The sequence below is a fragment of the Narcine bancroftii genome, chromosome 8 (genome assembly GCF_036971445.1).
Source record: "Narcine bancroftii isolate sNarBan1 chromosome 8, sNarBan1.hap1, whole genome shotgun sequence".
Classification (NCBI taxonomy): domain Eukaryota; kingdom Metazoa; phylum Chordata; class Chondrichthyes; order Torpediniformes; family Narcinidae; genus Narcine; species Narcine bancroftii.
Window position 1 is genome coordinate 74,684,871 of NC_091476.1, and position 26,647 is coordinate 74,711,517.

At 50.5% G+C, this 26,647-nt stretch overlaps 1 protein-coding gene across 1 annotated transcript in view; it reads left to right on the forward strand.

Annotated features, from left to right (window-relative positions):
- Positions 1–8,120: 8,120 nt before the first annotated feature.
- LOC138740892 (zinc finger protein ubi-d4-like) overlaps positions 8,121–26,647 on the forward strand; it is a 35,379-nt gene continuing 16,852 nt past the window's right edge. Inside the window, 7 exon segments of the mRNA XM_069894174.1 lie at positions 8,121–8,222; positions 11,013–11,173; positions 12,960–13,067; positions 14,650–14,813; positions 21,712–21,804; positions 23,618–23,699; positions 26,441–26,482. Coding sequence (XP_069750275.1) covers positions 8,173–8,222; positions 11,013–11,173; positions 12,960–13,067; positions 14,650–14,813; positions 21,712–21,804; positions 23,618–23,699; positions 26,441–26,482 — 700 coding nt within the window. The 5' untranslated portion in view covers positions 8,121–8,172.

The window sequence follows — 26,647 nt, forward strand, 5'->3', positions numbered from 1 at the left end:
CCTTTCCTGTGACTTAGTTCTTCAAGTCCCAGCAACATCCTTGCCTGCCTTGATTGCGCTCCAACCTGGTCAGCGGTTTATCACCAGCCCTGTTATGGCACCAGCGACTGGGGTTCGAATCCCACGCTGTCTGTGAGGAGTTTGTATGTTCTCCCCATGCCTGCGTGGGTTTTCCCTGGGGGGCTCCAGTTTCCTCCCACCCTTCAAAACGTACTGGGGGGGTGTTGTACGTCAGTAAAAAAACACGACGCTGGAGAAACTCAGCAGGTCACACAGTGTCCTTTTTGCAGCAAAGATACAGAACTGAAGATTCGGGCTTGAGGCCTTCATCATGGTTCAGGCAAATTTAGGCAGGCTCCCGGACAAATTAGTGGGGGAAAGGGAGGAGCCCAGACCCACAGGCAGGGGGTAATAAGGAGGGAGGACACTGCAGCAAACGGGGGGGGGAGGGGGGCAGTTCTGTGAATGGAGAGTGACAGGGGTGGAGAGCTGGAGGAAAGGAGACAGAGGGAGGGGGAATGAGGAGAGACTTGGCAGAAACCAGAGAAGTCGGTTAATGCCATCCGGCTGGAGAATGCCCGGATGAAAAATCAAGGGTTGTTCCTCCAATTTACGGGTGGTCTTGATGAGATAGTGAAGCAGTGGACAGACATGTCAGAGTAGGATGCAGAATTGGAGTGGTCGGCCACTGGGAGATCCCTGACACTGCTGCGGACAGAGCCAAGGTGCTCAGCGAAGCGATCTCCCGGTGTAGAGACGGCCACCGCAGGAGCACCGGACGACATGGGTCACTCTCGCGGATCCACAAGTGAATTGTTGATTAACTTGAATGGACTGTTTGAAGCCCCCCCTGAATATGGAGGCGATGGAGAAGGTGTGTGGGCGGGGGCAAGTGTGGGCACTTCCTGTGGTCACAGGGGAAGATGCCCAAGGGGGCAATTGGTAGGGAGGGAATGGGTGAGCGAAGGAGTCACGGAGGGACCGGACCCGATGGAAGGTGGAGAGGGGAAGATGTGACTGATGTTGGGATCCTGTTATACACGCCGGAAATTCCAGAGGATAATGTGTTGGTTGTGGAGGCTGGTGAGTGAGGACAAGGGGAATCTGTGCTTGTTGCGACTGGGAACAGAGGGGGGCCGGGGCAGATGAGTGGGAAATGGAGGAGATGTGGGTGAAGGCTGAGTTGATGGTGGTGGAGGGGAGGCCATGTTTAGTGGACAAAGGCGAACATTTCAGCTGATCTGGGCTGGAAGACTTTGTCTTGGGAACACATACGGCGTAGCGGCCTTCTGTCTCCATGTCACTCCACCCTGTATGACCATCTTCCACCTGCCCTCTTTGCTTCTCTCTCTCTGTGACTGGCACCTGTCAATCCTCTGCCTCTGTCCATCATCCTTCACTCCCTCCCTGGTTCACCAGTCCCTGACTGGCTCCTGCCCCACCTTCGTTACTGTCAATCTCCCCTCGCCCCACCCCTCCCCCGGTCCAACCTTTTCCTGAGCTGCGGACTTCCTCCAGCGGTCTGCACATTGCTCCGGATTTCAGTGTCTCCCTGGTGTGTTCTCCGCCTGTCCTCAGCTTGTTACTCCCCTCTAAATCCATCAGCGCGCACCTCCCTTCCAATTCCCACTCATGAGTGTGGTCTCCTCTATGTTGGAGAGACCGGGTGCAGACTGGGTGATCCTCGGCTCTCCGGCGCAGTAGCATGGATCTCCCAGTGTCCGCCCATTTCATTCTTTTAGATTTCACACTTTTAATAGTAAATCAAGGTATTGAGTACAGGAGCTGGAACGTTATGGTAAAGTTGTGCAAGACATTGGTGAGGCCAAATTTGGAGTTTTGGTTACCGAACTACAGGAAAGATAATAAGATAGAAAGAGGGCAGAGAAGATTTACTAGGATGTCACCCGGACTTCAGGAACTGAGTTACAGGGAAAGGTTAAACAGGTATGGACTTTATTCCCTGGAAAGGAGATTTGATGGAGGGATTTAAAATTATGAGGGGGACAGAGTAAATGTAGGTCGGCTTTTCCCACTGAGGGTGGGTGAGATACAAACCAGAGGACATAGATTAAGGGTGAAAGGGTTAAGGTTTAGGGAGAACTTCTTCACACAGAGAGCAGTGGGAGTGTGAATCGAGCTGAAATGGTGAACGCGGGCTCCATTTTGAGAAGAATTTGGACAGGTCTGTGGACAGGAAGGATATGGACTGGGTGCAGGTCAGTGGGACTCGGCAAAGACTAGAGGGGCCTGTTTCTGTGCTGTAATGTTCTATGGTTTTATGTGTACAAGATAGTTTGAGAAGGAAACAGCAGATGGAGAGAGGAGAGGAGTCACGTCATGAATACAGATCAAGAACCCTCTTCAGAAAGACAAATGGTTGAAACTTTTCTTTTAAAATGCAAATAAAATCCTTTCTACAAACATTTTTCTTTCTGCAATGCAGTTGATATGAAAGATTCAAAGATCAGATTATAAAATACCTTGGACTGTACTGTGGAACCAAGAGAAACTGGTGCTTCAAGTACAGCAGGTGGTTTGTCCTTGTTAAGAATTGAGGGAAGGGAGCGCAGGCAGTGGTGTGGTGGGGGGGGGGGGGACCCACCCACCCGGTAATGATCGGCAAGGATGAGACGGTAACTTCACCGTGAAAAATACACCTGTGCTGAAAGTGAGGTTGATGCGAAGGAAAGGCATCCCGAAACCGTCACGCTCCACACTGCGCACCCAAGGAATGGTCAGCAGGTTAGGACTTTAATAAAGTCCAACAGGTCGGGACTGGAGTGTGTAGAGGAATGAGGGGAGATTTGATGGAGGTATGCAAAATGATGAATCAGAATTTATTGTCAAGAAATTTGCTGTTTTGCAACAGCCTCATAGTGGAAACATTCATATTATAACCATCTTATGACATTACTATAAAAATAAGTGCACGAAAAGTCAGGCAGTGTCTGTGGTTCATTGATCATTCAGGAATCTGATGGTGGTGGGGGGGGGGGTTGGGGAGAAGCCGTCTTTGTGCCGCTGGGTACTTGTTTTCAGGCTCCCCGATGGTAGCAGAGTGAAGAGGGCACGGCCTGGGTGGTGGGGTCTTTGAGGATAGAAGCTGCTTTTTTTTAAGACCCTGCCTCATGTTGATGTCCTTGATGGAGTGAAGTCTGGGGCCTGTGATGTCACAGGTTAACAACCCTCTGGAGTTTATTCTTGTACTGAGAGTTGGTGCCTCAAGTCCAGACAGTGATGCAACCAGCCAGAATGAGGGGGACAGATAGAGTAAATGTAGGTCGGCTTTTTCCCACTGAGGGTGGGTGAGATACAAACCAGGGACATGGGTTAAGGGTGAAAGGGGAAAGGTTTAGGGAGAACTTCTTCACACAGAGAGCAGTGGGGGTGGGGAACGATGCTGCCAGCTGAGGTGGAAAATATGGGCTCAATTTTAACATTTGAGTAGAATTTGGACAGGTCCATAGATGGGAGGGGTGTGGAGGGCTATGGAGTGGGTTTGTCAGTGGGACTGTCTGTCTGTCTCTCTTGCCCCCCCTTTCTCTCTCTCTCTCTGTCTCCCCCCCTCTCTCTTGTCTGTCTGTCTCTCCTGTCCTCTCTCTCTCTCCCCACTCTGTCTGTCTCTCTGTGTATGACCATCTTCCACCTGCCCTCTTGGCTTCTCTCTCTATGTGACTGGCACCTGTCAACCTCTGCCTGTCACTCTCTCTTCTCTCCCACTCTCTGCCTGTGTGTCTCTCTCCCCCTCTCTCTCTCGCCCCTTCTCTCTAAAATTATCTCTCTGTATCTATCTGTCACTCTCTCTCTCCCCCCTCTGACTCTCTCCCCCCCCCCCTTTCTCTATCTCTGTCACTCTCTCTCTCTTTCTCTCCCCCTCTCTCTCCCCCCCTCTCTCTATCTGTCACTCTCTTTCCACCTCTCTGTCTGTCTGTCTGTCTCTCTATTACTATCTCTCTCTGTCTCTATCTGTCACTCTCCACCTCTGTCTGTCTGTCTGTCTCTCTATCACTATCTCTCTCTGTCTCTATCTGTCACTCTCTTTCCCCCTCACTGTCTATCTCTCTGTCTCCCCCTCTCTCTATCACTATCTCTCTCTGTCTATATCTGTCACTCTCTTTCCCCCTCGTAGTCTATCTCTCCGTCTCCCCCTCTCTCTATCACTATCTCTGTCTTTCTCTTTCCCCCTCTGTCTGTCTCTCTCTCTCTCCCCCCCTCTCTGTCTGTCTCTCTCCCCCTCTATCTCTATGTCACTCTGTCTTTCTCTCCCCCCTCTCTCTCCCCCCTCTCTCTATCTCTATCTGTCACTCTCTTTGTCTTTCTCTCCCCCTCTCTGTCTGTCTGTCTGTCTCTCCCCCTCTATCTCTATCTGTCACTCTCTGTCTGTCTTTCTCTCCTCCTCTCTCTCTCCCCCTCTCTGTCTCGTCACTCTCTCTCTCCCCCTCTCTGTCTGTCTGTCTCTCCCCCCTCCTCTCTCTCTCTCTACCTGTTACTTTCTCTCTCTCTCCCCCTCTCTCACCCCCTCTCTCTCTCTATTACTGTCTCTCTCTGTCACTCTCTTTCCTCCTCACTGTCTGTATCTCTGTCTCCCCCTCTCACTCTCTTCCCCCTCTCTCTCTATCTCCCTCTGTTTCTGTCACTCTCTCTTTCCCCCCTCTGTCTGTCTCTCTCTCTCCCCCTCTCTCTATCTCTATCTGTCACACCTCTCTCCCCTCCCTCTCTATCTGTCACTCTCTCTCTGTCTTTCTCTCCCCCCTCTCTATCTGTCACTTTCTCTCTGTCTCTCTCTCCCCCTCTCTGTCTCTCTCTCTCTCTCCCCCCCTCTATCACTATCTCTGTCTCTATCTGTCACTCTCTCTGTCTTTCTCTCCCCCCTCTCTCTTCTATCCTCCCCTCTTCATCTGTCATTCTCTCTGCCTGTCTCTCTCTCCCCCCCTCTCTATCTGTCACTTTCTCTCTCTCTCTCTCCCCCCCTCTCTGTCTGTCTCTCTCCCCCCTCTCTATCACTATCTCTCTCTGTCTCTATCTGTCTCTCTACCCCTCTCTGTCTGTCTCTCTCTCTCCCCTCCCTCTATCACTATCTCTCATCTCTATCTCTTTCGCCTCCCCTATCTGTCACTTTCTCTCTCTGTCTCTCTCCCTCTCTGTCTCTGTCTGTCTGTCTGTCTGTCTGTCTGTCTGTCTCTCTCTCTCCCTCTCTCCCTCTCTCTCCCTGTCTGTCTCTCCCCTCTTCCCCCTGTCTTTTTCCACAGAATCAAAATCAATTCTCATCTTATCCAATTAACACCTTTTGCTGGTCTGGACTCCCCCACCCCGCCCCACCCCCCATTCTTCCCCAGTTTTTATTGAGATGCCTGTCTGCTTTTTACTTACACCTTGAGGAGGGGCGCAGGCCCGAAACATTGGTAATGGAGACACAACGCCGGAGAAACTCAGCAGGTCAAAGGTAAAGATGCAGAAACCAACATTTTGGGCTTGAGCCCCTCATCAAGGTTAATATTAGGGGCATTTAAGAGACTCTTAGACAGGCACATGGATGGAAAAAACAGACGGTTACAAGCTAGAAAGGGTTTAGTTTTTTTAAAGAAGATATGGGTCAGCACAACATCGAGGGCCTGTCGTGTGCTGTAGTGTTCAATGTCCATGGCTATATCTTTACCTCCTAAGGATGCTGCGAGGCTGGTTGAGTTTCTCCAGCATTTCTGCCTGTTTGTTCTGCCAGCAACACCCCCCCCCCCCCCCCACGGGTAAACCCACCCATCGCTTCCCAACCTATGTGAAGCAATTCCCTTCCCTCTCCTCTCCTTCCCAGTTCCTCCACCCGCCCACTGGATTCTGAAGAGTTCAGTGGGCCAAGAGAGGATCTCAGTGATGGGGGGAGGGTGGGGAGAGGGGCCCTGCCTTCTGTTGGAAGGGAGCTGCTGCATGTTGACCTCTCAGTGTCAGGATGTTGCACAGGGGAAGCAGAGGTGAAAATAGCATGGGAACGTCGACCTAGGGCACGGCAGCTGCACCAGGGAGAATCCCAATTCCTGGAACCGAATCCCAAAGGCCCTGCTGCACTAATTTTTGATTTGTTTTCCCACATCTTTTGCAGAAGTTTTTAAACTCGGGACAGCCAAAGTTTGCAGAGGACAGTATTGAGTAGGGAGGAGGATCTCTCCTCCACCTGGGACAAGGCCCAGCTTGCATTCGTGGGATCTTCTGGTGCACACGTCGGCTGCAATGTTGATTAATTTAGATGATTAAGGCCATATTGAAAGGTGCACCAGGGGAAAAGGCCCTTCAGCCCAGTATTTCTGTACCTGCCATCAAACGCCAGTCAAACTCGGCATGTTTTAACTCCACAGAAATCCCGACCCCCCCACCCCAGAGCTCTGTGCTGAAGGGGGAGGGATGGTGAGGAGGGAGAGGCGGTGAGGAGGGATGGGTGGAGAAGGGGAAGGGCAGAAAGAAGGAGGGGCGGCGGGAGGAGGAGGAAGAGGCGGAGTGGATGGGAGGGATGAACTGAGGAGGGAAGGACAGAGTGGAGGGAGGAGTGGAGTGGAGGGAGACGGGGGCGGGGAGGAGGGAGGGACGGAGTGGATGGAGATGCGGAGGGGAGGAAGGGACAGGGAGGAGGGAGGAGTGGTGAGGAGGAAGAGGGAAGATGCTTAGAGAAATCATGTCGTGGTCTCAGAAGGTCGGATGCCCTGCAGATGTTTTCTGATCTGGGGTGGACCAGAACTGCAGGCAGTGTGGATCTTACTCCATTAGTGGGGGGAGCAGAAAGGGTCTGAGGGAGAGCTGGGATAATCAGAGGGGGACAGATGGGATACGAAGGAGGATGATGAAGCAGGGATTAAACAAGAACATCTGCTGACACTGACTGTCGTGGAATAGACAAAAATGTAGGTCAAGCGGTGTTCATAAGATGCGGGGGGGGGGGGGGTAACCAAAATTTTGGGACTGAGCAAGGAGGGGCAGGGAACAGGTGGGCAGGATGGCAGCCTTAAAATTCTTCAGTTTGCAATGGATTTCAGATTTATTGTCAGAGCATGTACACAACATCGCATACAACCCTGAGATTCTTTTCTCCTGCGGGCCAGGCAGAATGACCACAGACTGGTAGTGCAAAAAGATATTGTACTCATGTAAACAAATGAAGACAATAAAGTGCAAATCCTCACTGTGTAACCGTGTTGTCTGGATGCTTGAGACAACCTGTTAAAACTGTTCGATCTTCCTGGTATAATTTGATTAAAATAACAATGTTAGAATCTAAGGGCAGGGATGAGACGTTGAGCCTTTATCAGGCCCTGGTGAGGTCTCACACGGAGAATTGTGAGCAGTTCTGGGCTCCTCATTTGAGAAAGGATGGGCTGATGTCGGAGAGGGTGATTCTGGGAATGAGAAGATTGGTGTTTGACAGCTCTTGGCCTGGACTGGTGGCGGAATAGGAGAATGGTGGGGGGTTGGGGTGGGAGGGGGGAATCTCATTGAAACACTTTGAATGTTGAAAGGCGTTGTCAGAGTCGACGTGGAAAGGTTGTTCCTCACGGTGGGAGAGTCCGGGACAAGAGGGCAGAACTTCAGGATTGAAGGGCGTCTGCTCAGAACAGAGACGCAGAGAAATTTCTTCAGCCGGAGGGCAGTGAATCTGTGGAATTTGTTGCCACAGGCGGTTGTGGAGGCCGGGTCATCCGGCGTATTTAAGGCAGAGATCGACAGGTTCTTGATTAGCCAGATTAAGGGGAGAAGGCCAGGCAGTGGGGCTGAGTGGGGAATGGGCAGCATGGTTGGTATCGCCATTCGCACAACGCCTTTGCTCAGGACCGGACCTGGGTTTAGATCCTGTTTGTCAGGAGTTTGTTTGCTCTCCCTGTGTCTGCAGGGGTTTTCCCCGGGAGATCCAATTCCTCCCACCGTTCTAAATGTGCCAGGGTGGAGGTTGATGGGGTGTAAATAGGCGGCACGGATTCGTGGGCCGAAAGGGCCCGTTACCGGGCTGTAGGTCTAAATGCTTAAACGGCGGGGTAGACTCGATGGGCTGAATGGCCGATTTCCAATGTGGGGTTACTTCACGCGACCAAAAGGTGGCGCTGCAGGCCACCTGACTGCCGTCTTCCCCGACAGATCACGTGAATCAAGCAGTGTGGCTCCAACGCCCCGGACGGGCGCGCATGCGCGCCGATGGAAGGAGCGAGCAAGATGGCGGCGGTGATCCAAAACGTTGTGAAGAAGTAAGTTGGTGGGAAGGTGGCCGGGGGTTCGGGGTCCGGTCCTGGTTGGGCGGGTGGCCTGGAGCCGGGGTCGGGGGACGGCCTGGGGCCCGGGGCCGGCGAGGGGGGGGGAGGTGGAGGAGAAATGTTGTGGGTAGGCCCGAGGCCCGGGGGGGGGGTCAATGGGCCGGCGGGGGTCGGAATAGGCTTGGGTCCCGGGGGGGGGGGGGGGGGGTCGGTGGTAGACGGTAGGCCTAAGGCCCGGTGGGTGGTCGGGGTAGGCTTGGGCCCCGGTGGGGTTGGGGGTAGGCCTGGGGCCTGGAGGGGGTTGGGGGTAGGCCTGGGGCCTGGAGGGGGGTCGGAGTAGGCCTGGGGCCCGGAGGGGGCGTGAGTCGGAGTAGGCGGGTCCAGGTCCCGGGGGGGGGGGGTGGGTCGAGGCAGGCATGGGACCCGGGGGGGGGTGGGTCGAGGCAGGCATGGGACCCGGGGGGGGGGGGGGGGCGGTCGGAGCCGGAGCCTCGGCGTAGCTTGGACCGGGAGGGGATCCCTCCGTCCGAGGACCAGATCCCCTTGGCCCCGGGACCAGCCATGAGCCGAGCCAAGCTCCACAGACCACCCCCCCCCCCCCCCCCCCCGACATCACCCCAATTCCTTGTGGTCTCATCCCACACCCTTTACACCCTTCGCAGCACCAATGCTTCTGTGAACTCGAACAGCACAGTCCAGCCCCTTCAGTCCACGGTGTTGTGCTGACCCAAGAACCCGCTGCTCAACTGTCCATTGTTCTCACCTCCAAACACCCATCTCATGGTCTCTTCAAAGATCCCATTGCCCCAGCCTCCCTCACCGTTGCTGGCAGCACACGCTGTGCACCCAACGCTCTCTGTGTCCAGAACTTACCTCTTGCATCCCCCCCACCTCCCTCCGTACCTTAAAGCTGTGCCTCCCCCCATTTCATCCCCTGGGGAGAAAGACCCCGGCTATCCACATAACAGCACCCAATAGCCTGAATGCACCTGAGATTGATCTCAGCAGCTAAGCAGTACTTGGAGGGGAGACTGCCTGGGAACTCCAGGTGCTGTCGGTTCCTGTGAGGGGCTCTGAAAAAAGTGGTGACTCTGCCTTCCTTATGGGTAGACAAAAGAATTTCACATTAGATTCTAAACGTGACAATAATGGGACCTTTATTTTAAACATGATTGATGCCTCTCATCATCCCATCTATCAGGTCACCCCTCATCCTCCATCATTCAAAAGAGAAAAGACCAAGTTTACCCAGGACATGTCCTGTTTTTAAAATTTGGGCATGCAGCAAGGTAACAGGCCCTTCTGATCCACAAGCCCGTGCCCCCAATTAACTTAGAGGATCCCCCAATTAACTTAGAGGATCCCCCACCCCCCATACAGTTTGAAGGGTGGGAGAAAACCCCGGAGAAAACCTACACAGACATGGGGAGAACATACGAACTCTTCATATACGCCACTGGATTCGAACCTGGCTCTCTGGCGTTGTCACAGCATTGGACTAACCAGCCTGCCCCCTACACTAACTGTTCTCACTGCTGCCATCAGGCAGGAGGTCAAGGGGCCACAGGACTCATACCACCAGGTTCAGGACCGGCTCCTACCCCCCCCCCCCCCCAACCACCATCAGACTCGACAAACTCAATCAGGGACTCATTTAAGAGCTTGTATTTTGCTCATTATTTATTACTGAATGTTTATACTATATTTGCACAGACATCTTATTTACAGTACTTTCTTTGCGTACACCTTACGGTTACTGGTAATAAGTTCTGGATGGCCCATGGAAAAAGAATTTCAGGGTTACATGTGATGTTCTCTTGCAATAATTTTGAGCTTTCACTGTCAAATTATTGTCCCAGCCTCCATCGCCATGGCCAGCAGTGCATTATATCATTCTCTGTGTGAAGAACTTGCCACTTAAATTCCCCCCCCCCCAGTACTTACTCCCAAAAGCACTTTAAATCTATGGCCCCTCGCATTTGCCATTTCCACTCAGAACTCTCCCAACTCCATGTCCAATGATTGTGCTCTCTCGAAACCCACCCCCCTCTCAAATTTCAGATTTATTGACAAGCTTCTTTTTTCTGTGGACCAGGCAGAATTTCTACTTATCGGTAACTGTAATTTGTACTTGAGAAGAAAGATGCATGGATAAAAGCGAGAAATGTAAACAAACTGTATAATAAGGAAACAATACATTTCACTAATAAATAATGAGTCCTTAAATGAGTCTGGTGGTGGAGGGGGAGCAGCTGTTCCTGAACCTAGTGGTGCGAGTCTTGTGGTCCCCTAGACCCCTTTCCTGATGGCAGCAGCGAGAACAGAGCGTGTGTTAGGTGGTGTGGATCCTCGATGATCGCTGCTGCTCTCTGACGGCAATGTTTACTGTAGTTGTTCTCGATGGAGGGGAGGGTTTTGCCTGTGGTGTTCTGGGCTTTGTCCACTACCCTTCGAAGGACTTTGCGCTCAGGGGTATTGGTGTCCCCTTATCAATCCGTGATGCAGCCGGTCAGCGCACTTTCCACCACACCGCTGTAGAAATTTGCCAGGGTTTCTGATCTCATACCAAACCCCCACAAACTCCTGAGGAACAAGAGGCGCTGATGTGCTTTCTTCATGATGCCATTGGTGTGTTGGGTCCAGAAAAGGTCCTCCACAATAGCTTCTCCCAGTGGGTTTAAATTTGCTCACCCTCTCCACCTCTGATTCCCCCCCCCACCAATAATCCACTGGATCTCCTTTGCTGGTTCATGGATTCACTGCCTTGTGCTTTCCCCTGGGCAGCCTGGGCGAACAGTACTACAAGGATGCGATCGAGCAGTGCCACAATTATAATGCCAGGCTGTGCGCCGAGAGAAGTGTGCGCCTCCCCTTCCTCGACTCGCAGACTGGGGTGGCCCAAAGCAACTGCTACATCTGGATGGAGAAACGGCATCGGGGACCAGGTAAAGACGTCTCCCCACCCTTGATGGTCCCCTTCAGCTGGGATAAGTGGAGTCTTGGAGACTCAAGGTCAAATTTCTTGTCGCAGGTACAGAAATGTGGCTATTTTGCGAGCCTTCCAACTCCCCACTTCTTACATACAGTGCAGAGTTACAGAGAGGGATCATTTGGTAGGAAACAAATCGTTTTACGATTTTGGGGAGCTCCAGGAAAAAGCAGGGGCTCTGTGGAGGAGCAGAGAGTTTCTAGTGTCAGACCAGATCACTTAAAACTACCAGACAGGGAGTGAAACATGTTTGAAACGTTTAAGGATAAGACACGAGAGTCTGCAGAGACTGTGGTTGAAGTAAAAACTCGAATGCTGGAGAAACTCAGCAGGTCACACAGCGAACTTTATATACCAGAGATACTGTGGGAGCTCCGGTGGGGGGATGGGCGGCTGAAGCCGAGGTGAGAGTCTGTGGCCTGGGCATCGGGAGCTCTAGTGGGTGGGGTGGCCAGGGCCAAAAATAGGACGGTTGACTTTTACACGCAATGCAAGGAAAATAGCAGATTTTTGGGCCAAAAATAGTGCGTCAATTTTGACGTGGTATTACTATTATATGTGTATATACAGTACATAACCAGCATTTCGGCCTTGAGCCCTTCAAGGTGTTAGCAAAGTTTAAGGATTGTTGGTGTGGCTGGATAGCAAATCAGCGGCAGAAATTTAATTTTAGACATCCAGCCCTTCCGGTCCACGAACCCGTGTTTCCCAATACCTCCCCCCACCAATTAAGCTACAACCCCTGTATGTTTTTTTTTAACAGCAAGAGGAAAGTGGAGTGCCCAGAGGAAACCCACACAGGCATGGGGAAAATGTACAAATTCCTTACACTGGATTAGAACCCTAGTCTGGGTCACTGTAACCACGTCGCTCACGTAAATCCATTCAGTTCTCTGTTATTGGAGATAAAAGAGAAGAAGCACATGGTTCAAGGAGTTAAATTTTTCAGGCTTGAAGTCAGACTACAGATAGGAGAGGCCTGACTGAAAGTGGACAATCGAGAAACCAGTGGTGGAAGAGGCTGGGGAGTTGTTGGTGAAGTTCAGAAATGGGAGAGGGTTCACAAGGATGATTCCGGAAATGAAAGGGTTATCATTTGACACTTCTTGGCCTTCACTCGTTGGGATTTAGGAGAATGAGGGGGATCTCGTTGAAACGTTTTGAATGTTAATGGACAGAGTCGACGTAGAAAGGTCGTTTCTCATGGTTGGAGAGTCCAGGACAAGAGGGCACAGCGTCAGGATTGAAGGGCGTCCACTTAGAACAGAGACGTGGAGGGATTTCTTCAGCCAGAGGGCAGTGAATCTGCGGAGGGTGTTGCACAGGCGGTTGTGGAGCCCAAGTCATTGGATGAATTTAAGGCAGAGATTGATAGGTTCTTGATTAGCCAGGGCATCGAAGGTTATGGGGAGAAGGCCAGGGAGTGGGGCTGAGTGGGAGAATGGATCAGCTCATCAAGAATGATGGGGCAGACTTGATAGGCTGAATGGCCTATATCTGCTCCTGTATCTTATGGTCAGTGGTGGAGAATGTGGTAGAACAGAGATCCAGCGGTACAGATATACAATTCCCAGAAAGTGTCGACGCAGAGTTCCACCAGCCGTTGCGATTGACTTCCGTTTCATCGCTTGCATCTCCAGTGGCCACGGACCCCGGACTGGCCGGTGAGGTTTCCCCTCCACCCTTCTCACAGTGATGTGTGGTTGTCTTTCCTGCTTTCCCCCCCTCCCCCCACCCTGCAGGCGTGGCGCCCGGCCAGCTGTACACCTACCCAGCCCGCCGATGGAGAAAGAAGAGGAGAGCCCACCCACCAGAGGACCCCCACCTCAGCTTCGCCGCCCTCAAGCCAGGTAGCCAGGGCGAGTGTCCGTTCCAGGCCCCGGGCATGCCCGCCCGCAAAGAGTCTCGCTCCCATGCCCCTGTACCACTGACGGACCTGATGCTGTGCTGGTTGCCATAGGCGAGCTGACGGGCGATGCTGCCACAGCAATGCATGTTGAATTCCACCCAGGTGGCACTCAAAGTCCCAAGTTTCATCTCCCACCCCCCACCCCCTACCCACCCCTCCCGTCCAAGTGGCTCAGTGCTCCACTGTTCACTGTTGGTGCGGAACACTGAAGGTGAGCCCAGTGGACTGGTCAAACTGCCTCATTAAAATTTGTGAAGAATTGGGGAATTAAGGGTTGTGGGGAGAAGGAGGATAAATTTAAATTTTAAATTTGGGCATACAGCATGGTAAGAGGCCATTCGGCCCACTAACCCATGCCACCCAATTAACCTACAACCCCCTAGATATGCTTCGAATGGAGGGAAAAAATTGGCGTCCCCGAGGGAACCCACACAGACACGGAGAATGTACAAACTCCTTACAGACAGCGCCAGATTCAAACCCAGGTCACTGGTGTGGTTCAGTCCCTCGCTTGTAAGTGGAGCTGAGTCCAGGGCCAGACTGAAAGCCAGAGCAGGCTCAACAGACTGACAGCTGACTCCTGCTCCTATTTCCCGATGTCCTGGGTTTCAGTAGTGTGCAGCAATCTGCTGAACGCATCCCTACCCCATCCATTAGCTATCAAACCCCTGTGCAGTTTTCTCTGCCACGGACACCTGCCATCTCTTCAAAGCTGCCAGGGTGGCCACCCTATCTATACGGGTAACCTAATGTCCTGTCCCTGTTGCCCTTCCACCACCCTGGCTCCCTTAAATCCAAGCAAGCTCTAATTCTAATCTGCTGTGGGGAGTTTCTCAGGGCAGTGCAGTGTGAGATTGATGTGTGTGTGTCTCTGCCCTCAATCCCCATCCTGTTCCACTTATTGGTCATCACAGCTGCAGGTTGACCTTTGTTGGTCCGTCACCAACCAACCTGTTTTGTTCTGGACCTTTACTTTGTCTAACCTGTGCTGAGTCTGCTCTGACAGTGTGCGATGAGGGCATTGAAGAGGAAGCTTCACTCTTTTATCCCTGACCGGATGTGTGAAGAATGAACTTTAATCTGTGCCTGGAGAGAGCGTGGAGGGAAGATGTAGAAGAAGCTTCACTCGAGTTTCACTCTGGGAATGTGTGACGGGACGGTGCAGAGGGAGCTTCACTCTGTGTCTGACCCCAGGAGTGTGTGATGGGATAGTGTAGAGGGAGCTTCACTCTGTATCTGACCCCGGGAATGTGTGATGGGCCGGTGCGGAGGGAGCTTCACTCTGTGTCCAACCCTGAGATTGTGTGATGGGACAGTGCGGAGGGAGCTTCACTCTGCGTCTGAACCTGGGAGTGTGCGATGGGATTTCCACCCTGTACCTGACCTGTGCTGGCTCAGTCTTGATAGGGTTTGATATCAGGAAAGCGCAGCCTCCACACCTTCCCCCACCCCCCACCACCTGTACATAACTGGGCAGGGAGTGCTCGGACAGCCCTGTGATGTGCTGTCGCTCTATCTTTCAGATCTAGATTTGGGTGTGAAGAAGGACAGTCTGGTTCCACCCGATGGTAGCAGCCTGGAAGCGTTGCTGCGTGGTGAGGCCCTGGACAAACAGCGCGGGCTGTCCGACCACAGGGACGACGACAGCCTGAATGACTACCCTGTCAACAACAGCAGGGCACGGAAGGTTTGCAAGTGTTTTTTTTCTGTTTCCTACTGTTATGTGGAAAGGGTAAAGCTTGGTGGATTCAAAGAGCAACGAATCTGGACACAGTGTGGAGACAGGCAATAAGATCGGTTTTGAAGTGTTTGAATGTAACCTACACTAAAAAAAAACCTGCACTATTTATCTCCTTTTAAACATATCTATATACAATATAAAATATAACATATTAGGGGGAAAAACTTTAGGAGTAATATAAGAGGACACTTCTTCACTCAGAGAGTGGTGGCTGAGTGGAATGACCTTCTAGAAGGAAGAAGTAGTTGCGGCAGGGTCAATTCTGTCATTTAAGAGGAGGTTGGATGAGTGCATGGATGTGAGGGGCGTTGGAGGGTTATGGGCATGGGAGTAGGTAGGTGGAACTAGTGGAGTTTCACGTAAATCGGTGTGGTCTAGAAGGGCCGATATGGCCTGTTTCTGTACTGTAAATTGTTATATGGTTACCTTTATTAAAACACACGTAAGGAGATCGCAACAGGGGTAACACACTCTAGTGCACAGCACTGTGTAATCGGTCACATCAGGCTTAACATGACCGATACCAGCAACTGTACACACATACTCATAGTACAACCCAGTCACATCAGACTTAACGCTAATGATACAAGCAACTGTGTTCAGACTTGGTAACAACCGAGGATTGCTCTACCCACTGTTCCTTGTCTAACATGGGCTCAGCTCCACTGCTGTCTTAACAGCCCCGATCCCTGTGTCGTGCACCCCTTACTGACGATTCCTCCAGAGTTGTCCATAGTTCATGACTTGGAGTGGAGCAGGGTTCGTCTCAGGGCCGAAGGGCAAAGGAGAAAGATCTCCACGTGGTGGGCATTATAGTGCAGTTGAGCTGGAGGGTCCGGCCCAGGTAATCACTGGACCACTGGTCAGGTGGGTGGGCGGAGTCCAACCTTGATTGGCAGGTGATGCAAGTTCTGACCAGTTTCCAGACGGAGAGGTCACGTGACCCTCCACAACCCACATTCCCACCAGGTTCCAGATGGGGGAGGTCACGTGACCCTTCAAAATCCATCCTACACATAAGCTCTTGCATTGATCTGGAGCTCCCCTCCAACCTTCACTCTGGTATCCAATATCTGGGAATGGCAATAATTGGTGGGTCTTAGGATTCAATACGGTTTCCTCTCCTCTTTGGAGTCAGCTTCCCCATAGCGTTCACACGGCTCATAGAACATTACCACACGGGATCAGGCACTTCACCCCATGATGCCCACGTTAAACCGAGGCTCTGCTGCTTGCATGGCTCTTCCCTGCAATATTCACGTGTCTGTCTGATGCCATCGCATGTGATCCCACCGGCAATCCTGGCAGCCCGTCAAGGCCTGATCTTTCTTGAATGTATCCTCACTCCAATGCTCTAGAGCAGGAATCCTCAAAGTGGACGATATCAACCCCTGGGGGTTGATGGGACTGTCCAGGAGGGTCGATTGAACTTTTGTAGTGGCGAGCAGGGGCCAATCAATGGAAATAGTGCCTCTGTCAACCCCTCACGAGAGCTGCCATGCTGTATTTGGTTTGGGCCTATGAGTAAGGGAACGGGAGGATGGACTGAATGGAGAAGAAAGTTGTTTGAACCTTTGGTAGCCCCCCACACCCCTTCCCTGTTTAGCGCTGGGATTCCGTGCATGGGGGTCAATAAAGGATCAAGTATTGCACGAAGGGGTCGATGGTCTAAAAGGTTTGTGGACCCCCCCGCTCTAAGGTCTTTAAGGCCAGTGTTTATTGGCAGCTCTTTTGTCTCAGAATGTTACAGAACCCCTCCTCTCATTTAAGATTCAAGATTCTTTTTATTGTCCTGTAATAAAACAGAAAATTTAATATTACACAAATTTTCCATAATGCAAACAGAGTTGCCGTTAGTATTGAGTAAAACAAGAAAGTATTTAGACTCAGTGTTTTTTTTTAAATTTTTTATTTTTCACACCATAAACCACATTGACCATGATACACACATCTTCCTTTTCAAATGTACACAGTGTCATTTTCTCCCACCCCTCCCTCCTCCCATCCCACCCTCCCTACCTACCCCCCCCCATCCATCCAAAGCACAAAATCTAAGATACACTAAACCAGTCAAACAATGTTGTCATTCAACAAAAATAAACAAGAAATTCCACTGAGTCAATTCTTTTCATTTCCTTCTCCTTTCGTTAATTTAGGTAGTGAATGTCCCCGGTAGGTTTTCTCTATTGTGTTTCATGTAAGGCTCCCATATTTGTTCAAATATTTCAATATTATTTCTTAAACTATGTTATTTTTTCTAATGGAATACATTTATTCATTTCTATATACCATTGTTGTATTTTCGATTTAATTATAAATTTGGTTACTTTGTTCTTTCTGTTAATTTTTTTCCCAGTTTTGTCCATATTTGAATCCAAATTCAGGTTGAAATCCCCTCCTATTAATATGTTCCCTTGCTTATCTGCTATCTTCAAAAAAATATCTTGCATAAACTTTTGATCTTCTTCGTTAGGTGAATATACATTGAGTAGATTCCAAAACTCCGAATATATCTGACATTTTATCATTACATATCTCCCTACTGGATCTATTATTTCCTCTTCTATTTTAATTGGCACATTTTTACTAATTAATATAGCTACTCCTCTTGCTTTTGAATTATACTATGCTGCTGTTACGTGTCCTACCCAATCTCTCATTAATTTCTTGTGCTCCAATTCAGTTAAATGTGTTTCTTGCACAAATGCTATATCAATTTTTTTCTTTTTTCAGTAAATTTAGCAGTTTCTTCCTTTTAATTTGATTACGTATTCCGTTAATATTTAAAGTCATATAGTTCAGCGTAGCCATTTCATACTTTGTTTATCTTCCCTTTCCGTTTCTCCATCATCACCTTTCCTTCTTATCCATTTCTGCTTTCTTGTTTTGAACACTTTATAAGACATTTCTAAAACATCAAACATTTTCCTTATTCTCCTATTTAAAACTTCTTTAACCCCATTCTCCCCTCCCCCTCCTGAGTTGCCTTTATCCCTTGTCGGGCAACCACATCTCCCCTCTCCATTTGGATTTGCGAATTCACTCGCAAACGTCAACTGATTTTGTAGTGACCATAACTCCTCCCCACCCAGCCCCCCCCAGAAAAGATTTCAATTTTCATATGTAACAAAGGTCACTCTTTTAATTCCCTCTTTATTCCCTCTATTCCTTTTCCCTCCCTTATTAATTCTTGTCTACACTATATATATTTTCCTCTAAATACGGATATATATACATATATACACACACACACATATACCCCTTTACACACATACATATAGTTCGTGGTCATTTTTACTCTCATTACATGTCTTCATCTCTCTGCTTGTTTTGTAGTTGTTCTGCAAATTTCCTTGCTTCCTCTGGATCCGAGAATAGTCTGTTTTGTTGCCCTGGAATAACTATTTTAAGTACCGCTGGGTACTTTAGCATAAATTTATATCCTTTTTTCCATAAGATTATTTTTGCTGTATTGAACTCCTTCCTCTTCAGGAGTTCAAAACTTATGTCTGGATAGAAAAAATTTTTTTGACCTTTATATTCCAGTGGCTTTTTGTCTTCTCTTACTTTCTTCATTGCTTTCTCCAATATATTTTCTCTTGTTGTATATCTTAAGAATTTTACTAAAATGGATCTTGGTTTTTGCTGCGGTTGTGGTTTCGGGGCTAAAGTTCTATGTGCCCTCTCTATTTCCATTTCTTCCTGTAATTCTGGTCTTCCTAGGACCCTGGGGATCCAATCTTTTATAAATTCTCTCATATTCTTGCCTTCTTCATCTTCCTTAAGGCCCACTATCTTTATATTATTTCTTCTATTATAGTTTTCTATTATATCTATCTTCTGAGCTAACAGCTCATGTGCCTCTTTAACTTTTTTATTAGATTCTTCTAATTTCTCTTTTAATTCCTCTACTTCCATTTCTACAATTGTTTCTCGTTCTTCCATATTTTCCACTCTTTTTCCTAACTCTGACATGGCCATTTCCATTTTATTCAATTTTTCTTCTGCATTCTTAATTCTTCTTTTTATCTCATTAAATTCTTGTAATTGCCATTCTTTCACTGATTCCATATATTCTTTAAAAAAAGATACATCCATTGTCTTGCCTTTCTCTTCTTCTTCCACTTCTTTCTGTTCTTCTTCTTCTTCCTCTGGATTGACCATCTGTTGTTTCCTTGTTTTCTTTTTACCCTCTTCTTTCTTGTTGTCGTTATTGTCTGTGTTCTGCACCTGCTGAACTATATGTATGTAGCTGCAGGTGTCTCTCTCAGCTGTGGGGATCAACTCCGCAGCTGTTCCCCCCTCCCGTCAGTGTGTTTTTTTTCATGCGCATCGTGCATGCGCGCTTGCGCACTTTTACTCGGCTCTGCGAGCCATTTTTGTAGTCCCGAGCCCGGGACTTCCATTGACCTGCGGGAGCGGGCTTCTCTCTCCACGGCGGGCCTCTTCGGACAGGAAAGGTCTTCACCTTCTTCTTCCGACATTCTTTCTTCCTCTTTTCTTCCCGTTGTTTTCGACTTTTCTCTCTTCACTGCCATTTTCTTCTCACCTTTATTTTTACTTTATAAATTTTAATCTTGTACCTTTGTACTTTGTGTGTTTTTTTTTAACTTTTCGGGAGAGGGCTGGAATTCCCTGACCGGCCACTACTCCATCACGTGACTCCCTAGACTCAGTGTTTGAAGTAAAAACACAACGCTGGAGAAAATCAACAGGTAACACAGTGTCCTTTATATAGCAAAGGTAATGATACATCACCAACGTTTCGGGACTGAGCCCTTTAAGGCATGAGCTAAGGGTAGGCAGGTGCCTGAATGATAGGGTGGGGGGGGGCGAGGGACAGGGGGAGGAGCACAGGCAGGAGCTGGATTGGTGGATATGGGAGGGAGGACACAGCAGGAAGCGGTGGTGGGGGGAAGGGGGTGGAGGGCTGGAGGAACGGAGAGGGAGGGAGAATGGAGAGTGGGCCGGCAGAAACCGGAGATGTTTGTGCCCGGATGGAAAATCTGGTGTTGCTCCTCCAATTTGCAGGTGGCCTTGGCTTGGCCATAGCAGAACATAGAACACAACAGCACTGTACAGGCCCTTTAACCTTCAATGTTGTACTGACCCTTATATTCCTTTAAAAAAGTACTAAACACTTCCTTTTAACCCTCTATTTTTCTTCCATCTGTGCCTGTCTAAGAGTTTCTTAAATGCCCCTAATGTCCCAGCCTCCACCACCACCCCTGACGTCTCCCCTAAACTTCCTTCCCTTCACTTTACAGGTGTCCTGCCCTGAGAAAAAGGCGCTGGCTGTCTACCCTGTCTATGCCTCTCGAGACCTCTATTAAGTCTCCTCTCATCCTTCTTTGCTCCAGAGAGAAAAGTCCCAGCTCTGCCAACCTTGCCTCATAGGACACGTTCTTCAATCCAGGCAACATCTTGGAGACTGTGCTCTGCCCCCTCTCCACAGCTTCCCCAGGGAGGCTGTAATGAGGTGACCAGAACTGAACACAATACTTGGCCTCACCAGAGATGCAATATGACCCCCCCCACCCCGACTCTTGAGCTGGTCATTAATTAGTGTCACCTGGCGCCCCTTACAGTAAGAGAAAAGCAAAAGAGAGTCTCTTCAGAGTCCTCGTCCTGTAGGATCGTCCCCTCGGCTCTCCTACTGTGGGGAGGGCGAACCCTGTAACCTGTGGGAAAGGAGACCAGAATCGAACCTGCCATCCAGATTTTCACAAGTACATGTGTGGCGGGCTGTGTCGTATGTTACTGTGCTGCTGTTGTTAAACCAGTGTATTCTCTGTGGTGAGGACCTCCAGCTGCATGTTTGTTCAGACTTCCCAGAATTTAGAGTCAGTGGCAGTGAAGGGGCACGCCAGTTCGGGGTGGCATTCTTTGGAGCTTGAAGATTCAGATTTATTGTCAGTACGTACATGACACCACGTATAATCCTGGGGCCTGTGAGGAGAGATTGAGTTGTCTGGGACTGTGCTCGCTGGAATTTAGAAGAATGAGAGGGGATCTTATAGAAATGTTTAAAATTATAAAAGGCAGAGATAAGATTAAGATAACTTGTTCCCATTGATGGGGGAGACCAGAACTAGGGGATGTCGACTCAAAATTCAGGGGAGTAGATTTAGGATGGAGATGAGGAGATGAGGAACTGCTTTTCCCAGAGGGTGGGGAATTCGCTCCCATTGAAGCAGTGGAGGATGAAGACAAGGCTGAATAGATTTTTACAGAGTCGAGGAATTAAGGGATGTGGGGAAAAGGCAGGTCGGTGGAGCCCATCATCAGATCAACTGTGATCTCATTGAACGACAGCAGAGTTCAATGGGCCGAATGGCCAACTCCTGATCCAAATTCTTTTGAGATTCTTTTTTCCTGCAGGAGAGGCAGAAACTACCACTTATTGGGAGTGTGAAAAATCTAATCAACGTACACCTTGAAATAAAGAAATGTAAACAAACTGACTAATACAGAGTGAGAGGGGGAGAAAATCAATAAGGTCCACAAGTCAGAGTCTGTAAACGAGTCCCTGATTGAGTTTATGGTTGAGGAGTCTGACGGTGGAGGGGTAGCAGCTGTCCCTGAACCTGCTGGTGCGGGTCTTGTGGCCCCTCCACCTCTTTCCTGATGGCAGCAGCGTGAGCAGGTGCTTGGTGGTCACCGCTGCTCTCCAACGGCAGTGTTCCCTGTAGATGTTCTCGGTGGGGAGGGTTTTGCCCGTGACGTCCACTACCTTTTGCAGGGACTTCCCGCTCGGGGGTATGAGGGGTGAACCTTGGCCAAATGTATAAGGTGTGTAGGAGCAGCCCACAAAATGATAGAGGAATTCTGGTCCTGCTTGCAGAGAATTCTGGATCCGGATGACTTTCTGGATGATCTGGACGATGAGGACTATGAGGAAGACCTCCCAAAGCGCAGAAGCAAAGGCCGTGCCAAGGTAAGGGGAGGGCGTCAGCGATGGGCACTGTATCACCTTGCTGCCATCAGTGGCCAGCCAGCTGGGATCGTCTCTCCCCCCCACCCCCCCCCATGCCCCACCTAATCTCCGATCATTGTTTCCCCCCCCCCCCCCCCCAGACTCCTGCAGCCCGCTGGGGCCACTCATCATCCCACCTTCATCAGCAGAGTCGTCGTCCGTCTACCTCTTGACATCGAACATACAGTAGCCGACTATTCGGCCCTCTCCTTTTTTGCTAACCCATCTGTACCACAGGAGCCCCATGACCCTCTCCCTTGGTTATCCAGATACCCCGTAAATCTCTCTGCTGCTTGCACCAACTGTGCGTGGGTACAAGTTCTCCCACTACCTGGTTGAAGGCTCCCGAATTCCCCATTGGATTTGAGTGATCGCCCCCCTCGGTTTTAAAGCCCCCCTTCTCCACTCTCCTTGCAGAGGTAAGCAACCAATTTGTTCAACCTTTCCTGGCTAGCGACCCTCAGCTCTGATATAAAGTCAAAACACAATGCTGGAGAAACTCAGCAGGTCAAACATTGCACGTTGCGAAATAAAGATAAACGCATATAACCAAAGTTTCGGGCGCTTTTGTGGGAGAGCCAGAGAGGGAAGGCATTTCACGGCAGGCAGGTCAATTGAAGGGGAAGTGGAAGTCCGGTGGGGTCGGGTGGGGGGGGGGGTAGAAGAAGGTAGATCAGCAAAACAATGTACTTTATATAACTAAGATAAAGATCCTTAACCAATGTTTCGGGCTCGAGCCTTCATCAAGGTATGGGGAAAATGGTGGGCAGGCCCTGGACAAAATGGTGGGGGGGGGATGGTTAGGGGGAAGGAGCGAGCACGGACCCACAGGCAGGCAAGAGATGGATGAGGGAGGGCGGGCATAGCAAGCAGGGGGAGGGTGGTAAACGGCTCAGTGAACAGAGAAGGAAGGGGTGGAGAGCTGGAGGAGAGGAGACGGGGGAACGGGGAGCGGGCCGGCAGAAACCGGAGAAGTCGATGTTAATGCCGTCCGGTTGAAGAGGGCCCGGATGGAAAAATCAAGGTTTACTCCTCCAATTTACGGGTGGGATAGTCCATGAGGCCACGGACAGATGTGTCAGTGTGGGAGAGGGGTGCAGGATTGAAGTGGTCAGCCACTGGGCGATCCCCGTCACTGATGTGGACAGAGCCAAAGTGCTCAGCGAAACGACCTTCCGGCCTGTGTCCGATTTGGGTCGGCCACCGCGGGAGCACAGGATGAAGTAGATCACTCTTGCGGATACTCAAGAGAAGTGTTGCTTAACTTGAAAGGACTGTTTGGGGTGGTGTTGTGGCGGCAATTGTGGTACTTCCTGTGGTTGCAGGGGAAGGTGCAGTGGGGTTGGGGGCGGGGGGTGTAGGGGGAGATTGGTGCTATTGTGGCAAATCTCAGAGAGGCATGGGGAAGGCATTCTCTGCCAGGCAGGCCAATCAGAGAGCAAGGGAAGTGGGCGAGATGAAGAAGGTTGGAACTGTTCCGTGCAGAGAGGTCAGATGATTGATGGACTGCAGGAGATCACAGAGGTGGGGTGGGGGGGGTGATGAGGTCAGAAGTTTCATCAGGCACAGCCGCTAATGACAGCAAACGCGGGGCCTTGCAGCCTCAGCAAATCAGCTTGAATGCAAACATTTGCAGGGGAGGAAGGGGGAAGAGGACGAGAGGGAGGGGCAGGCAAGGGGTGGAGGAGAGGAAGGGGGAGGAGCACAGGCTAACAGGCGGGAGGGAGGGAGGAAGAAAAAAAAAGCTGAGGTGTTTGTCTTGCTGTCTTGGCAGGGAAAGGTGGGCCGGAGTGCGAGGAAGAAAGCCATGGACGCTGCTGCTATCGAGGACCGTGAGAAGCCTTATGCCTGTGACAGTAAGTGCTCTGACTGGCGTGCCCTGCCTCTCTTCATCTGCCTCTAATTCAGTGTCTGTCTTCCTCTGCTTAAAACAGGTTATTTCCCTATTACAATTCAGAATAAATGCTCTATTCATTCGTTCATTCTATTTCTCTCTCCCCTTACTTTCTCTCCCCTTTCTCTCTCTCCCCCTTTCTCTCTCTCTCCCCCCCTTTCTCTCTCTCCCCCTTTCTCTCTCTCCCCCTTTCTCTCTCTCCCCCTTTCTCTCTCTCCCCCTTTCTCTCTCTCCCCCTTTCTCTCTCTCTCCCCCTTTCTCTCTCTCCCCCTTTCTCTCTCTCCCCCTTTCTCTCTCTCCCCCTTTCTCTCTCTCCCCCTTTCTCTCTCTCCCCCTTTCTCTCTCTCCCCTTTCTCTCTCTCCCCCTTTCTCCCTTTCTCTCTCTCCCCCTTCTCTCTCTCCCCCTCTCTCTCTCTTCCCCTCTCTCTCTCTTCCCCCCTCTCTCTCTCCCCCCTCTCTCTCTCCCCCCTTTCTCTCTCTCCCCCCTTTCTCTCTCTCCCCCCTTTCTCTCTCTCCCCCTTTCTCTCTCTCCCCCTTTCTCTCTCTCCCCCTTTCTCTCTCCCCCCTTTCTCTCTCCCCCCTTTCTCTCTCTCCCCTTCTCTCTCCCCCTTCTCTCTCTCCCCTTTCTCTCTCTCTCTCTCTCCCTCCCCTTTCTCTATACCCCCTACCCTCACTGTCTCTTCTCCCTCTTCCCAAGAGAAGGCAGGTTAATGGCATGTGTGTTTTCCCCAATCCTTGTGGTTGGGTTTAACAGCATCCGCATGGTTTTGTTGCCCCCACAACCAGGCCAGCAAAATTGTACCAGCTGCTCTTTAACACACAGTGAACAGACCCTTCGACCCATCTCCATGCTGTCCAAGTTGGCATTCTGAGCATGTCCCATTTGCAGCCTTTGGTCCATGTCCTTCGAAGTACTTTCTGTCCTTGTCCATCAGAGAAGTCTTTTGAATGATGTCATTAGACCATTCAGCCCATCAAGTCTGCCCCTCCATGTCATCCTATCTGATTTACAGGTATGCTCCGCTTAAAGTCTGTTCGGGCAACGTCCGACCACATATACATCCGTGGTCTCATAATGATTCCGACACCACAAGCAAGTCCCCAGCACTTAAGAAAAACTGATCGCTAGCTACTATATACCCAAACTGATCCCACTGGCCTGCTCTCTCCCCACGGCCCCATGTCAGTCCCTACACCGTTCCCATTGCCCTGCTCTCTCCCCGCATCCCTGTATCAGTCCCCACACTGATCGCACTGCCCCCATACTCTCCCCACAGCCCTCGTGTTGGTCCCCACACTGATCCCACTGCCCCGCTCTCTCCCCATGGCCCCTTGTCAGTCCCCACACTCATCTGACTGCCCTGCAATCTCCCCACGGCCCTGTATCAGTCCCCACACTGATCTCACTGCCCCACTCTCTCCCCACAGCCCCGTATCAGTCCCCACACTGATCCCACTGCCCCGCTCTCTCTCCACAGCCCCGTGTCGGTCCCCACATTGATCCCACTGCCCCACTCTCTCCCCACAGCCCCGTATCAGTCCACACACTGATCCCACTGCCCCGCTCTCTCTCTCCACAGCCCTGTGTCGGTCCCCACATTGATCCTACTCCCCCACTCTCCTCACAGCCCCGTATCAGTCCCCACATTGATCCCACTGCCCCACTCTCTCCTCACAGCCCCGTATCAGTCCCCACATTGATCGCACTGCCCCACTCTCTCCTCACAGCCCCGTATCAGTCCCCACATTGATCGCACTGCCCCGCTCTCTCCCCACAGCCCTGTGTCGGTCCCCACACTGATCCCACTGATCTCTCCCGACATACCTGTATCAGTCCCCACAGTGATCGCACTGCCCTGCTCTCTCTCCCCACGGCCCCATGTCAGTTCCCACAGTGATTTCATTGCCCCACTCTCTCTACACAGCCCTGTGTCGGTCCCCACACTGACTCCTACTTACAAATAAAATGTTTACAGATACACTATAGTATCCCATATAGCTTTGCAAAGGATATAATTTGATGTTCACACAATGTCCACATCACATAAAGCCCAATTTCATAGAACGTATCGTGGACGTTATGCAGCGCATACCTGTACTATTCTTTTTAACCCTGCTCTCTTGCTGTCTCGGGGTGGGGGGAGAGAGAGTTCTAAACGATCCATTTTACAGAATCTTTGTTCGTGGCTTACAAGAACTTGGCTGCACCCGATCTCCATGTTATTTGAATTTAGATATACAGTGCGGATACAGGCCTTTCCGGCCTACGAGCCAATGCAGCCCGATTTACCTACAACCCCCGGTGTGTTTTTGATTGGTAATAAGAAGCTGACGCAGGTACGGGGGGTGGGGGGAGAGGAAGGTACCAATTCCTTACGGGCAGTGTTGGATTTAAACCCTGGTTGCTGACTCGGCAATAATGTTGCACTAACTGTGCTGCCCAGTTGAAATGTGTAGGGTTTAGAGCTGTTCTCCCTTATCCCCATCAAATTTCGGGCTAATGAGTTATTGTTACAGCGAATTAGCTAGCATGATCTCTGCATGTCCTACTATTCCAGCCCCCCCCCCCCCTATTTCCTCCCCGTCTCTGCTTTTCTTTCCAAGCGCTAATTTATGTTGACCCCCACTTACTTCTTTAGAAAACAGAAAATAATTTGCCCGTGTTCTTTAAGGTCTTTTCACTCTCTTTATCTTCTGTTGCAGATAGATGCAAACAAAAGCATAACTCCAAACCTTCTGACCGAGGTATTCTGGAGCTTCTCCCCGTTCTGTCTCGGCCTGTGTTTCTTGCTTCTGTCTGTGACCCTCTTTGTTCCTGTCTCGTCTGACGTGCGGCTCCGCGGCGGGGAAGTGGGGCTGAGCCTCGTGAGGGGTCCCGGTGCAGTGGCGCTGCTGCCTTGGCCCACTGGG